Consider the following 21,086-nt stretch of genomic DNA (forward strand, 5'->3'; position numbering starts at 1 on the left):
CTTTACTTTTAATGAAGCATTTTTCAATTATAGTATTATTACTTTTACTTAAGTAAACGATATGAGCACTTTTTCCACCTCTGGTGGTTTATTATTTAAAGTGACATTTCATGGTTTTATTTTTTGAGGTGTAAAGACTGATTAACTTAAAGAGTTTAGATGGAACTAACTCGCTGTGTTTGGTAGCCTGCTGTGCTAACTTTTGTTTCTACTGAGGCTGAGTAGATACTGACTGAATTTTTTTATTTTTTTATTTTGTAATAATACAGAAATACAGAGATAAGGTATGCAAAAAAAGTGAGACCTAATGTTTTCACTGGAAAAGAACTTTATTTACTTAACAGTGAGATAAACAAAAACAAAACAAAAACCCCAAACAAACAAAAACATACATTTCACATCTGTCATTTTGGCATTATAACCCAGGGGAACTTGGGGTACACAGCGCAGCTTGGACAGTACTGGAGAGGCAATGGCACCTTTTCGCCTGTAGGAGGCAGCACTGGATACCAAGCCATCACCTCAACACATATACACTTCACGCTTTGTTAGTGCATCATTTTCAAAAGCTTATTAAATCAGCTGCGGAATACATCCCACTAAGTCGGGAGTGTGTCTTGAAATATGTGTGTGTGTGTGTGTGTGTGTGTGTGTTTGTGTGTGTGTCTGGGCTGACGGGGTAGGGAGGGGGCATGCATAGTGTGCCGACATGGAGACTGGGGGAGAAACCTTAAAAACTAAGGGGAGGGAACCCTGACGATAATCAGCAGTGGTTTTCTTCATTTGTTCGCTCATTTGTTTCATTTTGCAGTTAATGTCTCTTCCTGCTGGAATCTTCATAGATCTGACTCCGAACCTTTCTTCCCCTTCTTGTTTCCCTGCCGATCAGAAAACACCAGGAAGAGCATTAGTTATCCATGGAGATCCAAGGAAGTATATATTTTTTTAAATCAAGCCACTTGACATACTGTATCATACATTTGAAAGGACAAACATTTACTTACCAACAAATACAGAGCTTTATGACTAATTGTTTGGTAAATCTTTCGAATCAGAGTCATTACGGGGCCTGACACAACTGAATGAGATCAACAAATGATGACCTGCAAGTTGCTGGATTCACAAAGCAGGTGCTCTAATTAGATCAAATCCTATTTTCTCATTATCGAATCAGGGTTGTTCGCTATGTCAAAGTGGCTTGACTCTTTGGTAAACAAGTCTGGTTAAGACCAGGGGAGAGCACACTGGGGAACAACAAAAAACAAAACTTTTTGCTTGGTTTACCACTCAACTACTTAGCAACACATAATAAAATGAAAAGCACAATGAAGAATAGTGGAATTACTACAGTAAGTTGTGTTTTACCACTTGTATCTGTCTGTTTAACTGATACAGTTTATTTGTCCCTGCTCTTCTGGAAGAGAGTGTTGGATGACTCAATCAGGTTTGGGGTCAATTCGGTCAATAAAAAAAACAAAAAAAACTGCAAAACATTAATGCAGAGAGTGGGAATTATGGGCCAGGACCAAAAGCGAGTTCTGGCATATTGTTGAGGTGTCCATGTGAAGAAAGACAAACAAATAAAGTCTTAATGAACCTTGGTCAACAGATCATCAATGAAATACCTTATTTCCATACATGGAACTGTGCCGAAAAAACAAAGAACACCTTACTTAAAATTGTCTGGAACTGAAACTGACCAAGCCTGACCTCTGCTGGATACAGTAACACACTGAAATGTTCTCCATCCTACTGTGCTTCTGTGCTTTGCTGTCCTGTAGCTGCAGCTTTAGTTACCTTGGCCAACTTTCTACTGCTCCTGACCTATTGGCTGACATTTCTCTGGTCTAGAGAGAGGGGGGGGGGGGGGGGGGGGGAGGAACACACACACACACGCACACACACACACCACCATGTATGCACACACATGAATGTTAGCAAACAGACACACACAAACAGATGCAGATATGTACACAGGCAATCCCACACACACACACACACACACAATACTGATCAACACTGCGTAAACAGGATGCATCATGGCTTCACACAGAGTGAAAGCACAGCAGCATCCTGTCTCTCTACACCTCAACTCAAGGCCTCAACACAAGACTAAATGGATACAGACCCTGTATAGAAACTGAGACACATCTCCTGCTGTCCTGCCCAAAATATCAGATAATTAGAGAAGAAAATAATAATCCCAAACTTTGGTTTCCTCCCACAAGAACAGAAGTTACCATTTGTTCTTGGAGAACATGAGAAGCCCATGCCACTAGCAGCAAAGTTAGAATTTTGATTATATTGTTGTTGCTATAATTGTTGATATTGATATATTATAGATTATGTGCTGAAAACTATTGATTCATGTTTGCAATGTTACTACAAGTGAAGCACTGTATTGCTTTGGCAACACAGGTCTCTTTCCTGGCAAGCCAATAAAGCTAATTGGCTAATTTGAATTAGCTTTATTGATGCAGACATGATACTAAAATCAAAGTCCAGTTATTACCGGTTATGGTCACATTGCTGGACACTAGCCATAAAATAACTGAGTGAGTGAGCAAGCGAGTGATTATTTGTATTCTTACCTGATGTTTTGGCTGTTCTGACTGTAGGCCTTTGACTTTGGACTTCTCTTGTTCAAGGGCAGCGTGCAGTAATGTTACCTAAAGAAAAATACACAGTTATTCAGTCAGAGGCCAACCGATAATGCTTACTGGGGTTTAGCAACTTTCAATGCATATGCACAACTCTAATCTCACACACCTGTGACGACAGTTCTTCTTTGATATTTAGTAGCTCTTCCACCTGTAGAAGGATTTCTGCTTTATCTTTCACTGAAGGAGGAGAGAGATTGGAAACAACAGGAAATTAAAATTAGACTGATCATATCAAACCTCCATTATACAGGGGAATGAAAGGGTTTTTATGTTGCCGTTTTGGCAATGTACAACTCACTCTCTCCCTGCTGGAGCATCTTAAGCAGCTGGGCATTTCTTGCTTTCACCTCTTTGTACTTCCCCTGCAGAGTTGAGGAGCAAGAAGAAAGAACCAGGGTTTAGGAACTATTTTGTTATGATTTCAGGTATTTAGACATACAGAAATTCAAGAGTGAAATGCATTCTGCCTTAAATTAAGCAGGCTTAAGTGAGAACTACTGAAAAAGAGTTTCTCTTTCTTACCAGTGACAATGTAAAGGGAAGCACTATTAGATATGCATGGTCAACACTTGCTAGTTTTAGAGAAGGGATAGCAGCATGGTACCCATACAGGAAAATACCTGAACTGGCTGTATTAATGGCTCTGGGTACACAGTTAATGAATAAAGATAAACTACCCATGAATTGAGATTACCAGAAAATGAGACTATCCAGTGAAATAACAGAATGATTAGTTAACTGCTTACGACTGCTGACCTCCCATTGTGAGATGGTCTTCTTTAGCTTATCGATCTCCTGGTCTTTCTTCTCCAGGTCATACTTCAGCTGCTCTGCTCGGGGGTCCTGAAAAGAGGGGCGGGGAAGGAGAGGGTGGCAAGAGAGTGAGGCAAGACAAATTCATACTTTACCACCAATTCAAATAAGTAAGGGAAAAAAAAAAAAAGATTCACTCTCTTAAACTATTCGTACTGTAAGTCATTGTGGGCTCAAGTCGTGAGTAGTCTACAAGATGTGCGAATTGGATAATCTCACATTTATTCAATCACTGGAAAAATGGGCAGAAGAGGGATGTAAATTTTACAACATGACAAGAGCAGCAAAATTGGAATCGCCTTAGGAAATGAAAGTAGTAGCGTTTCCCCAAAAGCCTGAAATCCTGAGGTAAAAAGAAAGATTTCACCTTTGATCTTAATTGGGCCTTCAAAGGCATTTCAACATGTATGGGTGCTCTGTGTTCTCCCCGAGATAGACCAGATGAAAAGGGTCCACATGACAACTGCTCAGTGTCAAAAAACCTAATAAAATTCAACTATGTGTGCAAGCTTTGTTCAAGTTTCTCTTATCCGAGTGACTGTGAGTGAGCAGGTACTGGTGAGCAAGATTCATCAAGATTCAGCTCAAGGTTAAGTTCAACAAGACAAATGGACATGGGATAGATCTGTTGCTAGGATCGAACCGGTGACCCTTCCATCACTTTGTACCAATGCCACCGTTAGTCATTGATGTCATTGCATGTCATTGAAGTTTTGTTTATTACATTGTACCGTGGTTGTGTTGGACCGTGAAGCCCATATCACTTATTGAATCGCATCGTGAGATAAGCATATCGTCCCATCCCTAGTACTGAGCAGTCTCTCAATGCATGTGTGTTTCTGTCAGTCCATCTCACCGGTTCGTGCTCTGTGGAGGTGTTGACCTCTTGTCCCTGGCTGCTGGTGTACTGCTCACGTCTCTTCTCCCGCTGCACGATCCGACTGACGTCATCCTCCAGCTTATTAAAGAACCGCTCCTCCTGCCCCGTCCCGGGTGCTGGATTCGCTACTCTGGCTTCCTGGATGGGATCATGTGGTCAGTGGGTTCAGTGTTTCAATAGTGATGTGCCACGTCATACATGACATTTCTTCTCCAAATAAAACCCTGTACTAATGATTTACATACAGCAGATTAAATAATGTTACTCCAACTGTGTTGCATTGACAACCTGACAATACAGATGAATGACAGAGTTAAGAAGTGAAAATGAGGCACTTTACTCACCTCTTTCTCCTGTTTCTTATTCAGATGTTCTGCAAACAGAGTATTTCAACATAAATGTTATTAAACAGATTGTTGTAAAGAAAATGCAAATTTCCTAATTTCAGTATTTAATTTCTAGAGTTGGAAAGTACTGGAAAGTAGAGTTGGTTACAGACTGTGGATTGAGAGCCTTTAACCCTATGGACTGCACCACAGAAGGCTTATTTCTAGTTTTCTCTCTCCTGTGCAACTGACAAACACGTGTCTCTCACCTGCACTGCCCTCTGCCTGGAAGTCCTGCAGGGAAACAGTCTTTTTGTCTTTTCCCTGTTGGTTCTTCTTCTTCTCCTTCTTCCCTCCTGCCTCTTTCCCTCCTCGCGACTTAGGCGAAGATGTGTGTGTGTTGCTCTGTTTAAGAAAAGCATATAATTTGACTTTAAATATCTTATAATTAACTACAACTTTAAAAAAAAAAAAAGCAGTGACAAAAAAATCTGCTGTGAATGGGACTTTTTTCATACTTTTTTTTGTTGGAACGTGTCCATCAACACTACATAGAGACTCACACAGGCCAGGCTGCCATGTTCATGGGACAAACACTGGGGGGCAACCTATGTGTTATAAGCGTGGTGTACCTGTTTCTGTTGTTCGTACTCCAGTTTGCTAAGAATCAAGGCCTTTTCCAAGTCTGCCTCATACAGCTCACTGGTTATCTACAGAAGGGAAGAGGAAAACAGAGATGATGAAGGACACCACTTAGGGCTGGGCGATATGGACAAAATTAATATTAAATGAATCACAGTAAAACATTACTCATCACCTGCTCACAAGTTTGCCCTTTGATATGTGAGGGTTGGCGTCGTCCTACCTGCTCATCCCTCTGCTTCCACTGCTGCCACCCCTCTGAGGGCGTATTGTGGTCCCCTGGTACAGGATTGAGAAGTTCATTGGCTACTCCTTGAAGCGATGTGATGGGAGATGGCGCAGAAGACTTCTGAGGGATCTTCTTGAAGGCCAGAGTTCGTAACTGGCAGAAAAGAAACAAAAATCAAAACAGAGACTATTATTTTTATGACCAACTTGCTCTAGTGTTAGCTATAGAAAATGTCAGCATGTGTGTGCATGGACAGTAGCAACTATCTTTTATTCCCCAGTATTAACAGCTTGATTACTGTATGGTACCTGAAGTTGGCGGTCAGGCCCTACGACATCCCTCAGTCTTAACTGATTTCACTGAAAAAATGTCACTTGAAGCAACATAACCTCTAGCTGAGAGCAAACCATTACAAGCTGCAGAACATTATCTCACTATTCATTGCCCTATTCCACTCTGCACTACTATCTGCAGTTTCACTTGAGGGGAAATGAAACTGAAGGAGGCTGTAAACACAAATGCTATTCGTGGTTGTGAACAAAATATAAGCCATGTCCAACTTGGCACAAAAAGGGATGAGGCAGAGGGTCAGTCACTCACCTCGTTCGCCTCACTCTGTTGCTGCTCTTTCTTTTTCTTTTTCTTGTCTTTCTTCTTGTCGTTGTTCTGAGCGGGTTTCCCCCCGGCTGCTGCCTTTCCTTGCCGGCTCTTCCCGGATGAGTCCCGTCCACCTTTGGTCGTGGTCTTCCCCGCCTCGGAGTTGTCGGAGTCCGAATCAGAGTCGATTTGGAGCAGGGCGAACCGGGAGGCGGTGGTGGGGACGGTGATCATTGCAGACGATGCCATTGAGAAAAAATTAACTGATGGCAAAAAGAGAAGCCAGTCCTCTATTAGACAAACAATTAAGTGGGAATAACTTGAAGCCGGTCATAAAACAATAAGTTAGCTGCCATTTGCAACCTTTGTTCAACAAGCAATCATATTTCGACTTCTAACTATAACGTTACTGAAAGGAACACACTGTAAAGTTACTGTGTTTGATGTACCGTTATTCTTCAAAAGACCCATTAACGCTAAAGTGTTTCGGACTAGGCTATGCCGTTGCTAACAGCCAAATGACAGACGTAGCTAGCATTACATTGCAGTAAGTTAGCTTTGCTAACGCCGCTTAGCCGGCTTTCGTTAGCTTCCAAACAAGTGTAAAACTAATCAAGTGTGACAGTCAGTAACGCGTTCATGGTTTCACACAGAATTTAAGTTCTTAATATACTTCTTGGCATGTGTTTAAGAGGCAGTATGCCGGAGAAAACGTGTGTCAAAACATACTTTCACCTGTTCAAGAAGGTAGGTACCGCTGGTTACTGTACGTTCACCGCTAGCGGTCGTGTTAGTACAGCAGCCCGTTCGTACCAAAAAGGTGTGGGCTTCGCGCTTCGTAATCGCTGTTGAGCGTTGTACTTCCAGTTTGAAAGGAGACGTACCTCCTTATATGTGCCTGTCATCAACACAGAAAGACCTTGAAGTGGTGATGCAGAAGGAAAGCTTGTGTAATGTAGAATGATGAGTTAAATGGCTCATCTTGACTACCCAAATACCAAACCGTCTCACAAAACACAACACTTTCTTGTAATTGTACTCTAGGCGAGAACTTCAGGAAAGGTAATGCCAGTGATTTGGAAAGCTGTGGCCAGTGAGAGTTTCTTTTTATCTCTGAAAGGGAGGCGTGGGTGGGGAGACTGAGTGAAGAAGCTGATCCACCCACACAAGGAAGAATAGAAAGTGAGAGATGCAGATCACTAATGGAATGTTTAATGCATTTGATTTTAATAAGAGCCACCAATATAAAATAAATTACACAGAATTCAATATATAGCTAACTAATATGAACTACAGCATATAGTGTAGATGTAAAATGACAGTATCAAAAATATCTAATGTGTACGGAAACTTCCTACTCTACACAATTTTGATATTATTGTTACAGTGCAGAAAACAGATCAGACTCATGTACTGGCCAGTTTAAGTGCTAGACAGTTTGAGCTCTGCAAAAAACAGGTTTTGCGTCATAATACTGTGAGTGGCTTTATCCACTTCACTATTATATGACAAGTGCTGAGAATCAAATTGTACACACCAAAGCACTACTGTTTACAGGGCACTATTTGTTTTTACTTCTAACATGCATAGACAAACAGGTTTTCCCTAAACCATCCCTCAAACACAATAGTGTGATGCTTTTAATCAGTGGCATGAGTGCATAAAGTTTACAGTATGGGTGGCACAGTAGGACTCCGACCCCTAGCCATGGCAATGTTGATGCCATGCTGTAGCCACTGAGTGACAGGACAATTGTATTACATATTCTGAAATAACAAGGGGTTGCCAATCCCTTCATACTCAATCAAATCGCTCCTAGTTTCAAACATTGCTCCATTACAATCAGACTGTGTGAAGGCACTTAAACTTACAGTCCTCTTCAAAGGACCCTCCACTTCAACATATGGAGACTTTACCCATCAGTCAGCAACATTAGTAAGTTGTCTATGGTATCTTATAACAGGAGAGGCCTGGTGATAATGTTTCTGCATAAGGACTGCTCATATATCACTCTTCTAATCATTCATAGATTTAGAAATAGGACTGGAACTTCAACTTCTCTTATTTCTTTATCCCAAGAGCTTGAAACTTAAGATCCTCAAATCGTTTAAGGGGAAAAAACATGGAATGGACAATGCTGTCTTGGGATGAGACAAGAGCCTAGAACTGAGAGAACAAGCCGTGCATCATGGAAACTTTTACTCTTTTAAGTACGAAAAACACTGCCAAGTTATTGAAAATTCTCACTGTTGTCATGACAACGCTGTCCCTTCCTCATTTTTCCTCCTCTTACTGCATGCTAAAATTGCACTCAGGACAAACAGGATCTGGGAAGTTTACGAGTCTGACCTGGGACACTGAAAACATGTCAAACATTTCAACATTAACAAACATTTCAATCTATCAAAAAAACACTGTCCTGTCCTCATAAACGTTGCAGTTCCCACTTTTCATGAATGCACTGTTATTCCACGATCGATGCTGCGTCATCTGTCAGTGTTTCTGGCCATCTCTATGGAGTCCTCCAGTACTGACTCTGTGCTGGCCTCCACTACAGAGTGGCGCCTTCTTGTGGCAGAACCAGAGACCTGCAGGTCAGCAGGGGAGATCTGTCTCAGCTCTCTGCGAGACAGACGGATTGGCGTCATCTCTAAACCTTCCCCACTGGGACCGACCCCTCCTCCGTTCCCCCCCTGGGACTGTGTGTGTGTGTGTATCTGGGCGTACGCAGGCATCTTTGTCAATTTGTGTATTTGGAGATCAGAAGACGAGGAGGCACAGGAGTTTTGGTGCGCATGTCTCTCTGTGTGAGTCTGTATCTGGCTCGTTTTTGCCTGGTCGTTGTTTGTCTTTTTGTGTATTTGCTCAGTGTGCAGCTTTGTGTATGTCTTGTCAATGTGTGTCTTTGTCTGTACCTGCTCAGTGTGCGTCTGGCGATCGTTTGCCTTTGCGTATATCGGCATATTGTGTGTCTGTGTGTGTGAGGGATGAGCGGCAGGCTGAAGGTCTTTGAGTTTCTTCTTCAGTTGGCGGCTGGAGCTCTTGTAGAAAAACAACTCTTTCTCCAGCTGCTGTAGTCTCGCTTGGACGGCCTGCTCTGTCTCTCCTGAGCCGCCTTCTACACACACACACAGACACACACACACACGCGCATATACAGCATTGAGACAAAAGAATATGATACAGTAATTCAATACTTTCTTCATAAGCTAGTATTAATAGTGAGAGACAGACAGATGGATGGACAGACAAGAGCAAACATACAAGAGCATAGACACTGTTTGCCTCATTCACTCTCATTCTGTATCACACTCACACTCTCAATCATAACATCGACCAGGCATGTCATCATTACAACACACAAAAGCGGGACATTAAGGAGAGGGACAGCAAAACAGATTTCAATTTGACATCTTTAAAGATCAGTGTAAACTATATTTTATGCATAAGTGTCTTTCGAAATTCTTCTCTGTTATAGAGATGGCAATAGTTTTGATTTAGGGCAAGTAAGAATAAACTTTAGTGGTCAACCATCCTTTAAAGTAATTGTTTTAGAGGAGAACACTTTTAGAGGAGGTGTCTATCTTACACGCCACCAAAAAGAAAACCTTAACTGGCAGACCGATAATGCGATAATGTTCTTCCCAAAGGCTTGCTGCATTAGGAAATAAAAAAAATACTTTGACAACAGTTTGGTTTCGTCCTTCCTCACCTTTAAGCTGCTGCAGCAGGAGCTGGATGCTGGTCTGGTGGTCTCGGTGCTGCTGGGTGAGCCTGCGGTCTGTGTCCAGGGCGAGGCGCTGCAGGGCGGCCTCCATCTCCCTCAGCACCACCTCCTGCTCTCCGGCCTGGAGCTGCAGCTCTTCACAACGCAACCGCAAACGCTGCTCCGTCTCGCGGAGACACACCACCTGGAGAGGAGGGAGGAGGTGGGAGGAAGAGAGGACAGACATAAATGAATACACAATATGACTACAAAGGTATTTGGTCTTGTCACTTTGTTTACTCTCACCACCTGCGGAGAGGGAAGACAATGAAGGAGGAAGGATGTGAAAAGAGAGAAAAAGATAACTAATTTAGCTTATCATGCTACAATAGCATTGCATGTTGCAGACATACCTCCTGGAGAGAAGGAGATATAGTTTAATATGGTATTACAGACATATCAGCTAGAAAGAGGGAGGAAGGTGGGGGGAGCGTGGGGGAGGGAGGGAGCGAGACAGAGAGGAGAGGTATAGTTTAATCAGCATTACAGAAATAATCAGTGCAGCTGCAATTCTGACTCACACAGACAGACCACCTGGAGAGAGAAGGGAGGGAGGAGGAGGGAGGAAGGGAAAGAGAAAAGGAGAAACATAATACACCAGCTGGAACAGAAAGAGAGTGTGACAGCATTCAGTTTCTGACTCGACCATGGTAGAATCAATTTTTCACAAATTAATGAAAGCTGTTTTCAGCTAACTGCAGCCACCACACATACACACACATGCACGCCACTTGCAAACAGGAAGGAAGAGGGAAGGAAAAAGGAAAAGAGAGAAGAGGAAGGGAAGACAGATAGATACCATTCAGGCACTGATGTAGAAGTAAGGCGAAGAATTAAGACGCCTGGGTTGGACAGACGAGGGGAGGAGAGGGGTGTGACACTGAACTTGAAGGCACTTGGAGAGGAGAGGTGCCGACAAAAAGCCTTTTCATACCAAGGATGATTATGTTGTGTGAAAAACTAACAACAATGAAATAAAAATTGAATTGATGTTCTCAAATAAAGCTTGCACAGTGGCTGCAAAACTTAACTGCAGTCAAAAAAGGAACTTGCTCAGTTCATACAAAGTTCAACAAAAGATTGAAATGTATTCACTGAGGCGTCCTCTGATTACTTTCATTTGAACATTCATTCTTGCACCATGATGACATGGTTGCGTTGTTGTCCATTGTGAAGAGGTTTGAAATCGGTGAATCTTTTAAACTGCTTGAAGAAAAGAATAGGAAAAGAAATAGGGTCAAAGAGGGTTTGACGATGGTGAGTCTGTCTTGTCTTGCTGTATGCAACACTGATCATGAATCATCCTTTGCAATTCAATGCCCTGAAAAAGCATGTGATTATGAGCGGGATTTTAATTGTGTTCAAATCAAGGATCTATTGAAACAAATGAACTGCTATAAAAACCGGGGTGCAAGTTGTTGTTCCATTGTAACAAGCAGAGATAATGTAATAGTGCAATGTGTAGGAGAGAGAGACGAACACAGACAGAGAGGGAGAGCATGCAAGACAAGATGAATGAGTCAGTGGTGAGTGTGTGTCTGACACACACACACACACACACACACACACACACACATGCACACACACACACACGCACTGTGTATGTGTATGCGTGTATTCTAGCTCACCTTGTTGAAGTATTTGACCAGCAGCTCCGAGGCCTCAGATGGCGAGAGCTCCTTCAGTTTCCTGGTGACATCACAGAGGTGGGCGGGCTCAGCGCTGTGTGACTGACAGGAGGAGGAGCCTGTGACTGACAGCTGCTTCTGTCTGTCCTGTATGGAGCGGTTTTTAAACTCCAGAGCAGCATCCAGAGCTTCTATAGCTTCCTCCAGCTGGAGCAGGGAATACTCCTCCTAGACACACACACACACACACACACACACACACACACACACACACACACACAAATGAAAGTGAACATAAGTAAATGCACAGTAATGAACATGCATGGACACAGTTGAACACATCAAGATCGAATGGTGTGGAAAAGGAAAGGCCTGTGACATGAGAGAAGATATGAAAACATGACACTTTTCCAAACCTTTGCAACTCTAACATCTCAGGTGTTCAGCACTAATTTTTCAGTAACACACACACACACACATGTTCCTTTTCTCTGACCTGTGCAGTGAGCACTCGGTTGTCTTTCAGCTGTGCGTCCAGAGCGTCTCTCCTCTTTCTGAGTGCATCTCTCTCCTTCTCCAGCTCGTCTGTGGTGACTCCTCCGGTCTGCCCCGCCCTGCTGCTGCTCTCCAGCTGCTCCTCCAGGGTCTCCAGCCGCACCGACACACGCAGCAGATCCTGACTCAGAGCCTGGGACCCGGTCAGACAAAAAGCATATGCAAAGCCTTTAAAATATAGGCAATCAGACGCTTTTCAACTTTAATCTAATCACACAGTGGTCAAGTTATCCAAGACGACAATCAAATGACTTTCTACTCCAAACCCTTAGTTGTCTCAATAAGCGGCTTTGCTTAATATTAAAGGTGTTGTCTTTATCCATGACTGTCATAGAAAAACACTTAGACTTGTCACATGATTTGCCAAGCATGTAACTAGTGCTAACCTAGTTTTCATAAATAACCTAGTTATTATAAAAAAAATAAAAAAAAAATGCAACATGCAACAATTTTCAAGATTTTACTTTGTTGCGGTTCATATAAGAAAATCATTTGAGAGAAATTCTGGGCAAAGGAGAAATGCTCACTAACAAGGATGTAAAAACATGTGCACAAGATTTGAGAGAAACAAGCTTTTTATGGAAAATAAATGGGATATTTTAAGTAATGAAACATGGGACCAAAACTTTACATGTTCCATTCATATTTTTGTTCAGTATATATTCATTAGGTAGTACTCAAATACCTGTCAGACAGGGTAAAAATTCACTTACACAAAGTCACACATATGCACCACACACACACACACACACACACACACACACACACAGGCTGACCTGACTGGAGCGTAGCCTCTTGGTCTCCAGGTTGTTTCTCTGCTGCAGACAGGCCTCCCTGCGCTGCAGCACCTCCTCTCGCCTCCTCAGCTCCTCCTCCAGCTCCTGCAGCTCTACTCGCCTCCACAGAGCCTGGTCCTCCTCCACCTCCAGCCAGCCTCTGTCATGTTCCTGCAGTGAGGACGAGGAGGAGGAGGAGGAGGGAGGAGTGTGAGGAGGGAGAAAAAGGAGCAAAAGAAGGAGGTGGAGGTGAAGGAGGGGGGAAATGACAGGAAGAAAAAGAAAAAGAGAAAGGAGAAGAGGTATTTACAGGAGGAGAGGCTGTATACCAAAGAAACACCAACAAAAAGGCTATTTTGGAGATAGTAAAAGTAAAAGGACCTTTTCAAAATTCATTATAATTCTAAATTTTAAAACATACTTTACCTTTTCTTTTGAGTCTTCATGGAGTTTGCTTTTCCAAACAGTAAAATCTTCTGCCCTTAGCTCCTATAAACAAAAGAGTATCAAACCATCCTTAACCAAAGGAGCTCTTAACGATTCACCTATCCTGAATGGCAGCTATTACATTCTCTATAGGATCTGAGCGCTACACTATTTTATATTTCCCAAAGTGTCATTTGAGTAGAGTGTGTTGAGTGGTACATTATGAGCTGCTGTGTGCTTGATATGAACATTCAAAGAAGCAAATGTTTTGTGTGGGTGTCATGTTGTGTTGTTGCTTTAATACGTCCTTATTGCACTGACCAGACAGTGAGCTTGATGTGACTGAGTGCATTTCTAAACACTGTACAACAAACCCCATTCTGGTCCGGTTCTTCGGTGGTGCTGCTGGTCTGTCTCTGCTGCCCGAGGCTGGTCTGGAGCTGCGCTCTCTGCAGCCTCATATGCTGCAGGCTGCGGTGGAGCTCAGCTCGGGCCTGCTGGCTCTGCAGGGAGAGCCTCGCCAACACACCAGAGTCTCTGCCGCTACCGCTGTGCCTGCCATGTCTGTCCGCTGCTTGGGTCTCCTTGCCTGTCACACACAAACACACAAGACATGTAAAGATACAAATACGGATCAGGATCAGAGCAAGCACATGTGTGAATACTGCTTCAAAGGTTTTAACCGGCTATGGTGAATATGATTTATCTTTCTAGACACTGTGTCTGTCACATATCATCGCTGTGGGGTGGAAACCTTGCAACTTCAATTTTGGTTATTTTCATGCTTAAGCTTCAATTGAAGGATTGCATGCTCCTCTATAGGTTGAGAAAATTCTACAATCCTTGGGTTTATGAAACCTTTTCAAAAACAAGACAGATAAAGTTTTTCTTACTTCCTGAAAAGCTGACATTTGGAGATACAAGGTTTTCAGTTGACAGCAGCAATATGTACAAATACAGTGACAGACAGGTAGACGCACATACACAAACACACAACAATATTCACCTCTCAGATAAAAGAGCAATATCACCAAACAGAAATACACAGTTTGATTAAAAATACAAGCAGACACAGCCACAGTGGCAGACACACACATGTAATTATATAAACACACCAGTTTTGTCAAGCTCTTTGATGAGCTCCTCTTTCATGCGCATGTTGATTGACAGTTCCTGGATCCTTCTCTGAGTGACACTGGCTCTTAGTTTCGCCTTCCTCAGGCTGTACCGCTTGGCATCGATCTCCTTCGCCCCTGAGAGGAAATAATAACTGACAATGTGAAAAAGAAACAACTCCTTGGCCAGGATATAAAATAACTCCTTGGGAAGATACAGTCATGGGAGATTTGAAAGAGGATGACATTTCCCTTGTGACATGATATGCATTAGGCTTGGGCCGTATTGTGATATTTTCTGCAGTATCGCTTTATTATTATTATTATAATAACCAAGAAATTTGATGCAATTTTGAAGAAAAAAAACGAGAAAAAAAATATATATATTGCAATACGTATATTGCAATATTTTGGTGGGACAGCATCACGATATTCAGTTTTGGATATCGGATATAGTTATTGGATAGCTTATATTATGCATCCTTATTGTTAACTACTAGACTGCAGGGGGACATTGAGGAGAAAATAAAAAAATAAATAAAAAAAAACACTGTACACAGTGAAGCAGTATGCACAGCATGCAGCAGAATGGGCTTAATTAGCTGAACAATTGAGTACCTGGTTGAATTTATTTGGTCACAAAAAAAGACAAAAAAAATATGTCATTCATACTGGAAGCGAGCTTCCCATGTAGAATGTAAACATCAGTACAATTTTGGAAAGTATCTTGGATCTTACTTTCATTATGTGACCAAAGGAGGCAAAAATGGGGAGGTATATCTGTCTAGTTGGCCCAGTGGGATATGGCCTTACACTCAAAGATATTCAGGTACCTGTGGCTAGCTGGGGCTGCGGAGCTAACTGGATTTCCTTCTTAGAGTTCTGCTCTAGTCCAGCGCTGTTCTGTTTCTGAGCCGATGTCTTCTGTCGGCTCGTCCATGTGCGGTTCAAAGAACGCCTGTTGTGACATTACAGTACTTGATTAGACAGATTATTCCAGAGTTAACTCACTTTTGAGAGGAAACAGAATTAGATACATGAAAGATTATGATTTTGTGTGAACTTGTTACACACTTAATCTGACATGTAGAGTGAATTTCCAATGACGATATATCAAAAATGGTTTGAACATTGAGGATTCTGAAATTAAGTCTTTATTGAACTTAATCCTTGTGATACTGTTTTTATTTTGTGAAACAAAAGCAAAACATTAGCAAAAAATGTATGTCTTAAAGGGTACTGGCTGAAATTGTGTTTGTTGCAATGAATTATTGGTGGCTTGAAAAAGAACCAGTAGGTTTGTATTGTACAGGCTCTCACCTAAATCCCATTTTGCCCTCATTGTCATCATCCTCCTCCTCCTCCTCTTGATCCCTGTCTTTGCTCTCCGCCTGCTGTTTTATGAATGGGCAGTACACCTCGTCTTTCTCTTCAATCTCAGCCAGCAGGAGATGACCACGCATCTTAAAGGCTGCCAACACCCTCTCCAGTGAATAGGCTGGGGGACTGGTGTGGATCTACACACACACACACACACACACACACAGAACCGCATACACGCATTCGCACATACATGCATGTATACATACAAAAATATACACAAACACGCACAAAAGAGCATGCATACACATACACATTTGAGTTCAGGTACACAAAAAATAAGGATGCAGTCAGACACAAAAACATAAATTACACAATGAGAAAATACAGATAAAATGCAAATGTGACAGTCTGACGTGAAATATTGGTGAAAACAGCTGTCTTCAAAATTTTGGATGATTGGATGATGATGATTAGCAACAGGCACAGTCCAAATATGGTAGCTTTTCCTGCATATCTCCTGTCTTATATGAGGAACTCATGTATGTCACTTAAGTTTGCAGCCTGGCATGGTTGGCAAAAGTCACTAGAAAGACTCAAGTGCAACTGGGGACAAACACACCAACTCAGACAGACTCAGACAGAAACAAATGTTGCTGTCGCCTACCTTCCTGGCAGGCCCGTGGCCACAGCTGTGTCTGATGAGGGGGACACTGTGCGGTCTCCTGGCCGAGTTCCCAGAAGCCCCTGCTTCCACTGATGGCCCTGAGGTTGCACCCCTAAAGGTCATGAGGTCGCTGCGAAGACGATCGATCAGAATCTGCTGGTCTACCAGTTGTTCAGTCTGAAGATATTCGCACCCACACATATACACATAAAGTGAAATAACAATGGAACTGTTCCAAAAACTATGAAAGGTAGCACATCTCAAATTTCCAAGTCAAGGAGGACAAAATACTAACATTTCATAATGACACAATGGAATTGTGTCATTAATGCAATTAAATGCAGGGAAGATTTTGAAGAACTTTAAATACACAATTGACAATGATACCTATAATTAGAAGTAGTTTTTCATTATACTTTTTCAGTCTACTATTTTACCTACTTTCATTTTGTCCTATTTGCAGATCCCCATCAACACTGAAGGTATCACTTTTTCTCTGCTTAAAAAGCAGTCTGTCACCTGCATTAGGGGCTACACACTGCCAGAATTTGGTAGTGACAACCGAATTTATGAATGAGAGTGAATCGCATATATCTGGTACACACTGGAGCAAACTGGAGTAAAGTAACTAGACTGTGTATGCACGGGTAAGAGGAGTCACTCCACTCCTCCAATCTTGCGATGAATGTAATGTCTGTAACCATAGTAACGTTTACTTCTGACCAATATGGCGGCTACCATTGCCTGTATTTTCAGTTTACTTGACACCAGTAACCAGAGGCGTCAATTTATTCATACGATCTTAATAAACCGCCACTGACCGCGTCGTCACATCCACAGCATGGACTTGATACTTGACTTGATACGCAACATTTGGCCCGACTCAAGACGGCAGAACTGGTAGGAACAACCGCAATGTTGAGGAAACAGACTGGATAGAAAATTTGAGATTGTCTCACAACGCTTACCTCCGTCACTTTCAAAATAACGATGATAATGTTACGTATTACGTAACGTAACGAGTGTTGCGCTTTACGTCACGTAACAACCAGTTGTCCCGTCCGGTTCTGGACTCTTCTAACCGAACTGTGTGTGAACTTAACAGGATTAAGCACCCCAATGAGGAGTGACAACAGTATTTAGTTGCAGTGTGTACGTAAGTCTCCTCACCTGTATACGAGTACGCTCCCTCTCTTCCTGTAAGGCCTGGAGGTGGGTTTTGTTCTCTTGGAGAAGTGTCTCTACTTCCTTCTGTAGCTGCTGCAGCGCCTCATCTTTCTGTTCCAACACTTGTTCTTCTATGGCGAGAGTCTCCTAAAAGAGAGAAAGAAAGAGAGAGAGAGAGAGAGAAACGTATGATGTGATAGCTTCCTCCTTGAGCATATACCAAACAGACAGATGTGGAAAATAAAATAGACACTCAAAAGTTAGATTTTGTTGTTAAAATCAACTTTGAATGTCACAGAAACGGAAAACTCAATGTTATGTGGACCAAACAAACCCAACAAATACCTTTCTATGATACAAAATTGTGTCCTTGTACTCACACATAGCATATGCTATCAAGTTTTTATTTTCTTCACCTTGTCTTGTTGATATTTCATGATGGGTTCAGCAGCCCCAGTTTTCCCATTTTAAGAAGTCATAGCTTCATTGTCCACCTAGCTAACTTGATCCAATGCATCCATTGCTTTTAATTGCATGATCTTTTCTCTCAGGCCCTCAGGAGAAAATCCTAACAATGTAATTCAACTAACATAACAATTCAATTAACATAACTTTTATCCACTGAAACTCAAAAAATGTTGTGTCTTTAAATAACACTGTGAGAAATTGAGAGGGTTCACCAAATTATATAATTTATAGAGATTATAAGCAAAAGTTACTGTAGCTAAAAAGGAATATCCATTCTCTGGTTTATTACTCCCAAATTCGTATTTTATTGACCAATTCCCACCAATTTATGAATGGAAGGAACATTCGAGAGCTTTAACAGTAAGCTGACATTTCTTTTTCAGCTGTGACCTTACCTGGCATTTGTTAAGTTCTCGTCTGAGCTGTAATATGGTGACATGGTGGGGTTGGTCTCCTTCCACTTCTAGAGAGTCTTTATCATCAGTTTGATGTGAGTGATTGACAGCTGTCAGTCTCTCCTGCCAGTCATGCAGTCGCTGCCTAAACGAGGGACTGAGGGTGGATATAGAGGTAGAGAAATCCTCCAGTAGAGCTGCAGCTTCCTGGGCCAGGAGGCGGTACTGTGGCGGTTCCTCTTGGCTCCCCTTCCTGTCTGGGTCAGACTTCCTGTCAGATACCCTCATCTGATTGGCCTGTTTGAAGCCGTCCTCCTCCCCCCCGGCCCTTCCCCCTGTCTTCTCCCTCTCTCTCTCCATCTCTCTCTCCTTCTCTTTCAGCAGCTCTCTCAGCGTCTGCACTTCATATTCCAGCTCCCCTAGTCGAGCCTCCCCGGGGTCCCAGGTTGTAGCGGGACAGGATTTAACCTCTGTGCGGGAACATGCTGCTCTGGGACGGTTGCGTACATGACGCGCCCTGGCCGCAAACTGCAAGACACTCAGAGTCTCGGCCACGCTGTGGTGGGAGGGGCTTACGCACGCCACCATCAGCGTGTGGGCGGTGCCTCCCAATGAGTCGCGGAGGAGACGGGTGATCTTCGCATCACGGTACGGTATGTGCGCACTGCTGCTGCTGTTGCCACGACGATTTCGGCCAGGATCAGAGAGGGCGCGGATGACGTTGCCCAGCGCCAGCAGGCCAGTGTTGATATAGACAGACTCTTTGAGCCTGGTCCCAGTGTTGCCTGTTTTTCCAGCACGCTCCGAACCTGCCAGGTCCACCAGGTGGAGTTTGGAGGAGCGTACTGAGTTTAAGGAGGAGCTGTTGTCATGGCAGCGCTGGGTGAGCTGCAGGGTGAGGATGGCGTGAGAGCGACTGGAGTGCTCGTTCATTCCCGTGGTGCCGGTGTGGCGCAGGGTGTTGCCCGCCTCTAGGATGCCGAGGAGCTCCTCTGCTGAGGTGACCACCAGCTCTTTGGCTCCCACCACCACTGGAAACACAAGCACACAATGATGGTACTCCAAATCCATTTTAATGAAACACAAACACAGTAAGTCACAATATTAAAACTTCCATCAGTAAACACTAATCAAATATACTCAGCACAACACAGAGTCAAGTCTTATCGTATTACCATTGTTTCCTCATCCTCTCTGAGATGAGTTCATTCCATTAAAACTCTCAATACATCATCAAGGGTGAAAGCAATGGCAGTGGCATACAGGCAACAACTTTGTGAGGCAGTGATGGGCTATTCCTTCAGCAGGAATGGAGGTTGGATATGAGGACAAAATCCACATAGGTAACACAGTGGGCAATAACGCTATAATTAAAAAGATAAGAATTGTTGACAAACTTGGCAATATGTGTTGCTTGAAAATAGGTGCATCATTGCCTTTTGAAGAACTCCCATAACCTACTTGTCTTTCCTCTATCATCCTCCCTCATGTACAATTCATGTGAAATACACATACAGGTCCACATTTTATCAAAACTGACTGCCAAAAATGCTGTCCAGTCTCATTACCTGTGTTCCCCCTGTCGTCCTCTCTAATGTGCAGCTCTTTGTGATTGGTGTGGAGCTCCAGCAGGTCTCGCAGCTCCTCCCTGTACAGCTCCATGTATGAGACCCGCACTGTGGCCTGCACACCCCCACTCCTCTGCCTCTTCTCCCCCAGCAGCGAGAACACATCCTGGGCCACGCGGTCGATAATGCCCCCCTCCTCGTCTGAGAGAGATGCTGGAGGGGAGAGGCATGGGGAGAGGCATGACCAGAGAGTGAAATATCAGAATAAGGTCTGGTGAGGCCAGCCATTAGAGTTCAGACTGTTCAACTCATTCCTGTATGGATGACAATCAAATAGAGTGGTTGCCCCTGGTACAGTTCAGCTGTCATGTATAACAATGGGGCAACAGCAGACTAAGGGCACTGCACCCAAACTGCTGCTCAGTGGCCAGCAATACAAAACTAAGGTACTGGCAGCTTCCATGTGTTAATGCCTGCATCCTTCCTAAGTTTGCTACAGGTAAAAGCTGACAGACTGGAAGTTAAAGGTCCAGTAGATTTGAGGTAGAGGCACCAGATCAGCTGCTGCCTTACAGTAAATAGGTTTCCACTACATGGTTTCCACTTCTGCTCCAGCAACTTACCGACGTGCCCTCCTCCTAGTGTGTATGTCTTGCCTGACCCGGTTTGCCCATAGGCGAAGACTGTGGCGTTGTAGCCGTCGACGAGGGACTCCACCAGCGGCTGGACGCAGGACTCGTACACCTCGTCCTGGCTGTCTGTCGGCCCAAACGCGTGGTCGAAGGAGAAGGCCCGGTCTGTCCCGAGCATCACCTGCGCGGTGTCCGGTACCACTCGCACGCACACTCGGTGGTTGTGGAGAACTTCTTTGGGAAGCAAGGGGCGGATCCGGACCGCCACCCGGACACACACCTCGCTCATCATGACGATGGAAATATGTTTAGGTTTGCTAATGTTAATGCATTTCTACGATGTTTCGCTTTCATCACGTTCTCTGTATAAGTGCGGCAGCAGCATCTCTTGTAGAGTTCAGGTGAAACTTCTTATTTGCTGTCAAAAAGTTGTTGAAATTGTGTGAGCCAGCA

General features: G+C 43.2%; 2 protein-coding genes across 4 annotated transcripts; both read right to left on the reverse strand.

Annotated features, from left to right (window-relative positions):
* Nucleotides 1-308: 308 nt before the first annotated feature.
* On the reverse strand, nt 309-6,960 carry gkap1 (G kinase anchoring protein 1). 3 transcript variants are annotated; one of them, XM_071926427.2, is made up of 12 exons: nt 6,886-6,960; nt 6,154-6,413; nt 5,548-5,706; nt 5,315-5,392; nt 4,952-5,087; nt 4,701-4,729; nt 4,333-4,494; nt 3,420-3,506; nt 2,962-3,025; nt 2,770-2,840; nt 2,592-2,669; nt 309-878 (listed from the first exon to the last, which is right to left on the reverse strand). In XM_071926427.2, exons 2-12 carry the CDS (start codon nt 6,397-6,399, stop codon nt 837-839), a joined length of 1,152 nt encoding a protein of 383 aa, XP_071782528.2. In that variant the 5' UTR covers nt 6,400-6,413; nt 6,886-6,960; the 3' UTR covers nt 309-836. The 3 variants fall into 3 exon arrangements, 2 of the variants coding, with proteins under 2 accessions (XP_071782528.2, XP_071782526.2); XM_071926425.2 differs by having other exon boundaries at nt 6,880-6,929; XR_013505053.1 differs by lacking the exon at nt 309-878 and having other exon boundaries at nt 2,602-2,669; nt 3,410-3,506; nt 6,880-6,929.
* Nucleotides 6,961-7,581: 621 nt separating this feature from the next.
* On the reverse strand, nt 7,582-20,922 carry LOC139932607 (kinesin-like protein KIF27). Its single transcript, XM_078285264.1, has 14 exons — nt 20,625-20,922; nt 20,002-20,202; nt 18,434-19,464; nt 17,574-17,717; nt 16,404-16,580; nt 15,737-15,933; nt 15,275-15,374; nt 14,417-14,543; nt 13,676-13,890; nt 12,876-13,046; nt 12,041-12,232; nt 11,545-11,772; nt 9,863-10,061; nt 7,582-9,268 (listed from the first exon to the last, which is right to left on the reverse strand). Exons 1-14 carry the CDS (start codon nt 20,920-20,922, stop codon nt 8,637-8,639), a joined length of 3,912 nt encoding a protein of 1,303 aa, XP_078141390.1. The 3' UTR covers nt 7,582-8,636.
* Nucleotides 20,923-21,086: the final 164 nt, after the last annotated feature.

The sequence above is a fragment of the Centroberyx gerrardi genome, chromosome 8 (assembly GCF_048128805.1).
Source record: "Centroberyx gerrardi isolate f3 chromosome 8, fCenGer3.hap1.cur.20231027, whole genome shotgun sequence".
Classification (NCBI taxonomy): domain Eukaryota; kingdom Metazoa; phylum Chordata; class Actinopteri; order Beryciformes; family Berycidae; genus Centroberyx; species Centroberyx gerrardi.

What these genes read in the sequence shown, in the direction of transcription:
- gkap1 (XM_071926427.2), bottom strand. Translation starts at nt 6,399, where the DNA reads ATGGCATCGTCTGCAATGATCACCGTCCCCACCACCGCCTCCCGGTTC. An exon ending in AGTACGAACAACAGAAACAG is followed by an intron (nt 5,088 to 5,314) that starts GTACACCACGCT and finishes TTTCTTAAACAG; the next exon opens with AGCAACACACACACATCTTC. An exon ending in AGACCATCTCACAATGGGAG is followed by an intron (nt 3,026 to 3,419) that starts GTCAGCAGTCGT and finishes TCAACTCTGCAG; the next exon opens with GGGAAGTACAAAGAGGTGAA.
- LOC139932607 (XM_078285264.1), bottom strand. Translation starts at nt 20,922, where the DNA reads ATGAGCGAGGTGTGTGTCCGGGTGGCGGTCCGGATCCGCCCCTTGCTT. An exon ending in AAGAACCGGACCAGAATGGG is followed by an intron (nt 13,047 to 13,675) that starts GTTTGTTGTACA and finishes TCCTCACTGCAG; the next exon opens with GAACATGACAGAGGCTGGCT. An exon ending in ACCGAGTGCTCACTGCACAG is followed by an intron (nt 11,773 to 12,040) that starts GTCAGAGAAAAG and finishes GTGTGTGTCTAG; the next exon opens with GAGGAGTATTCCCTGCTCCA.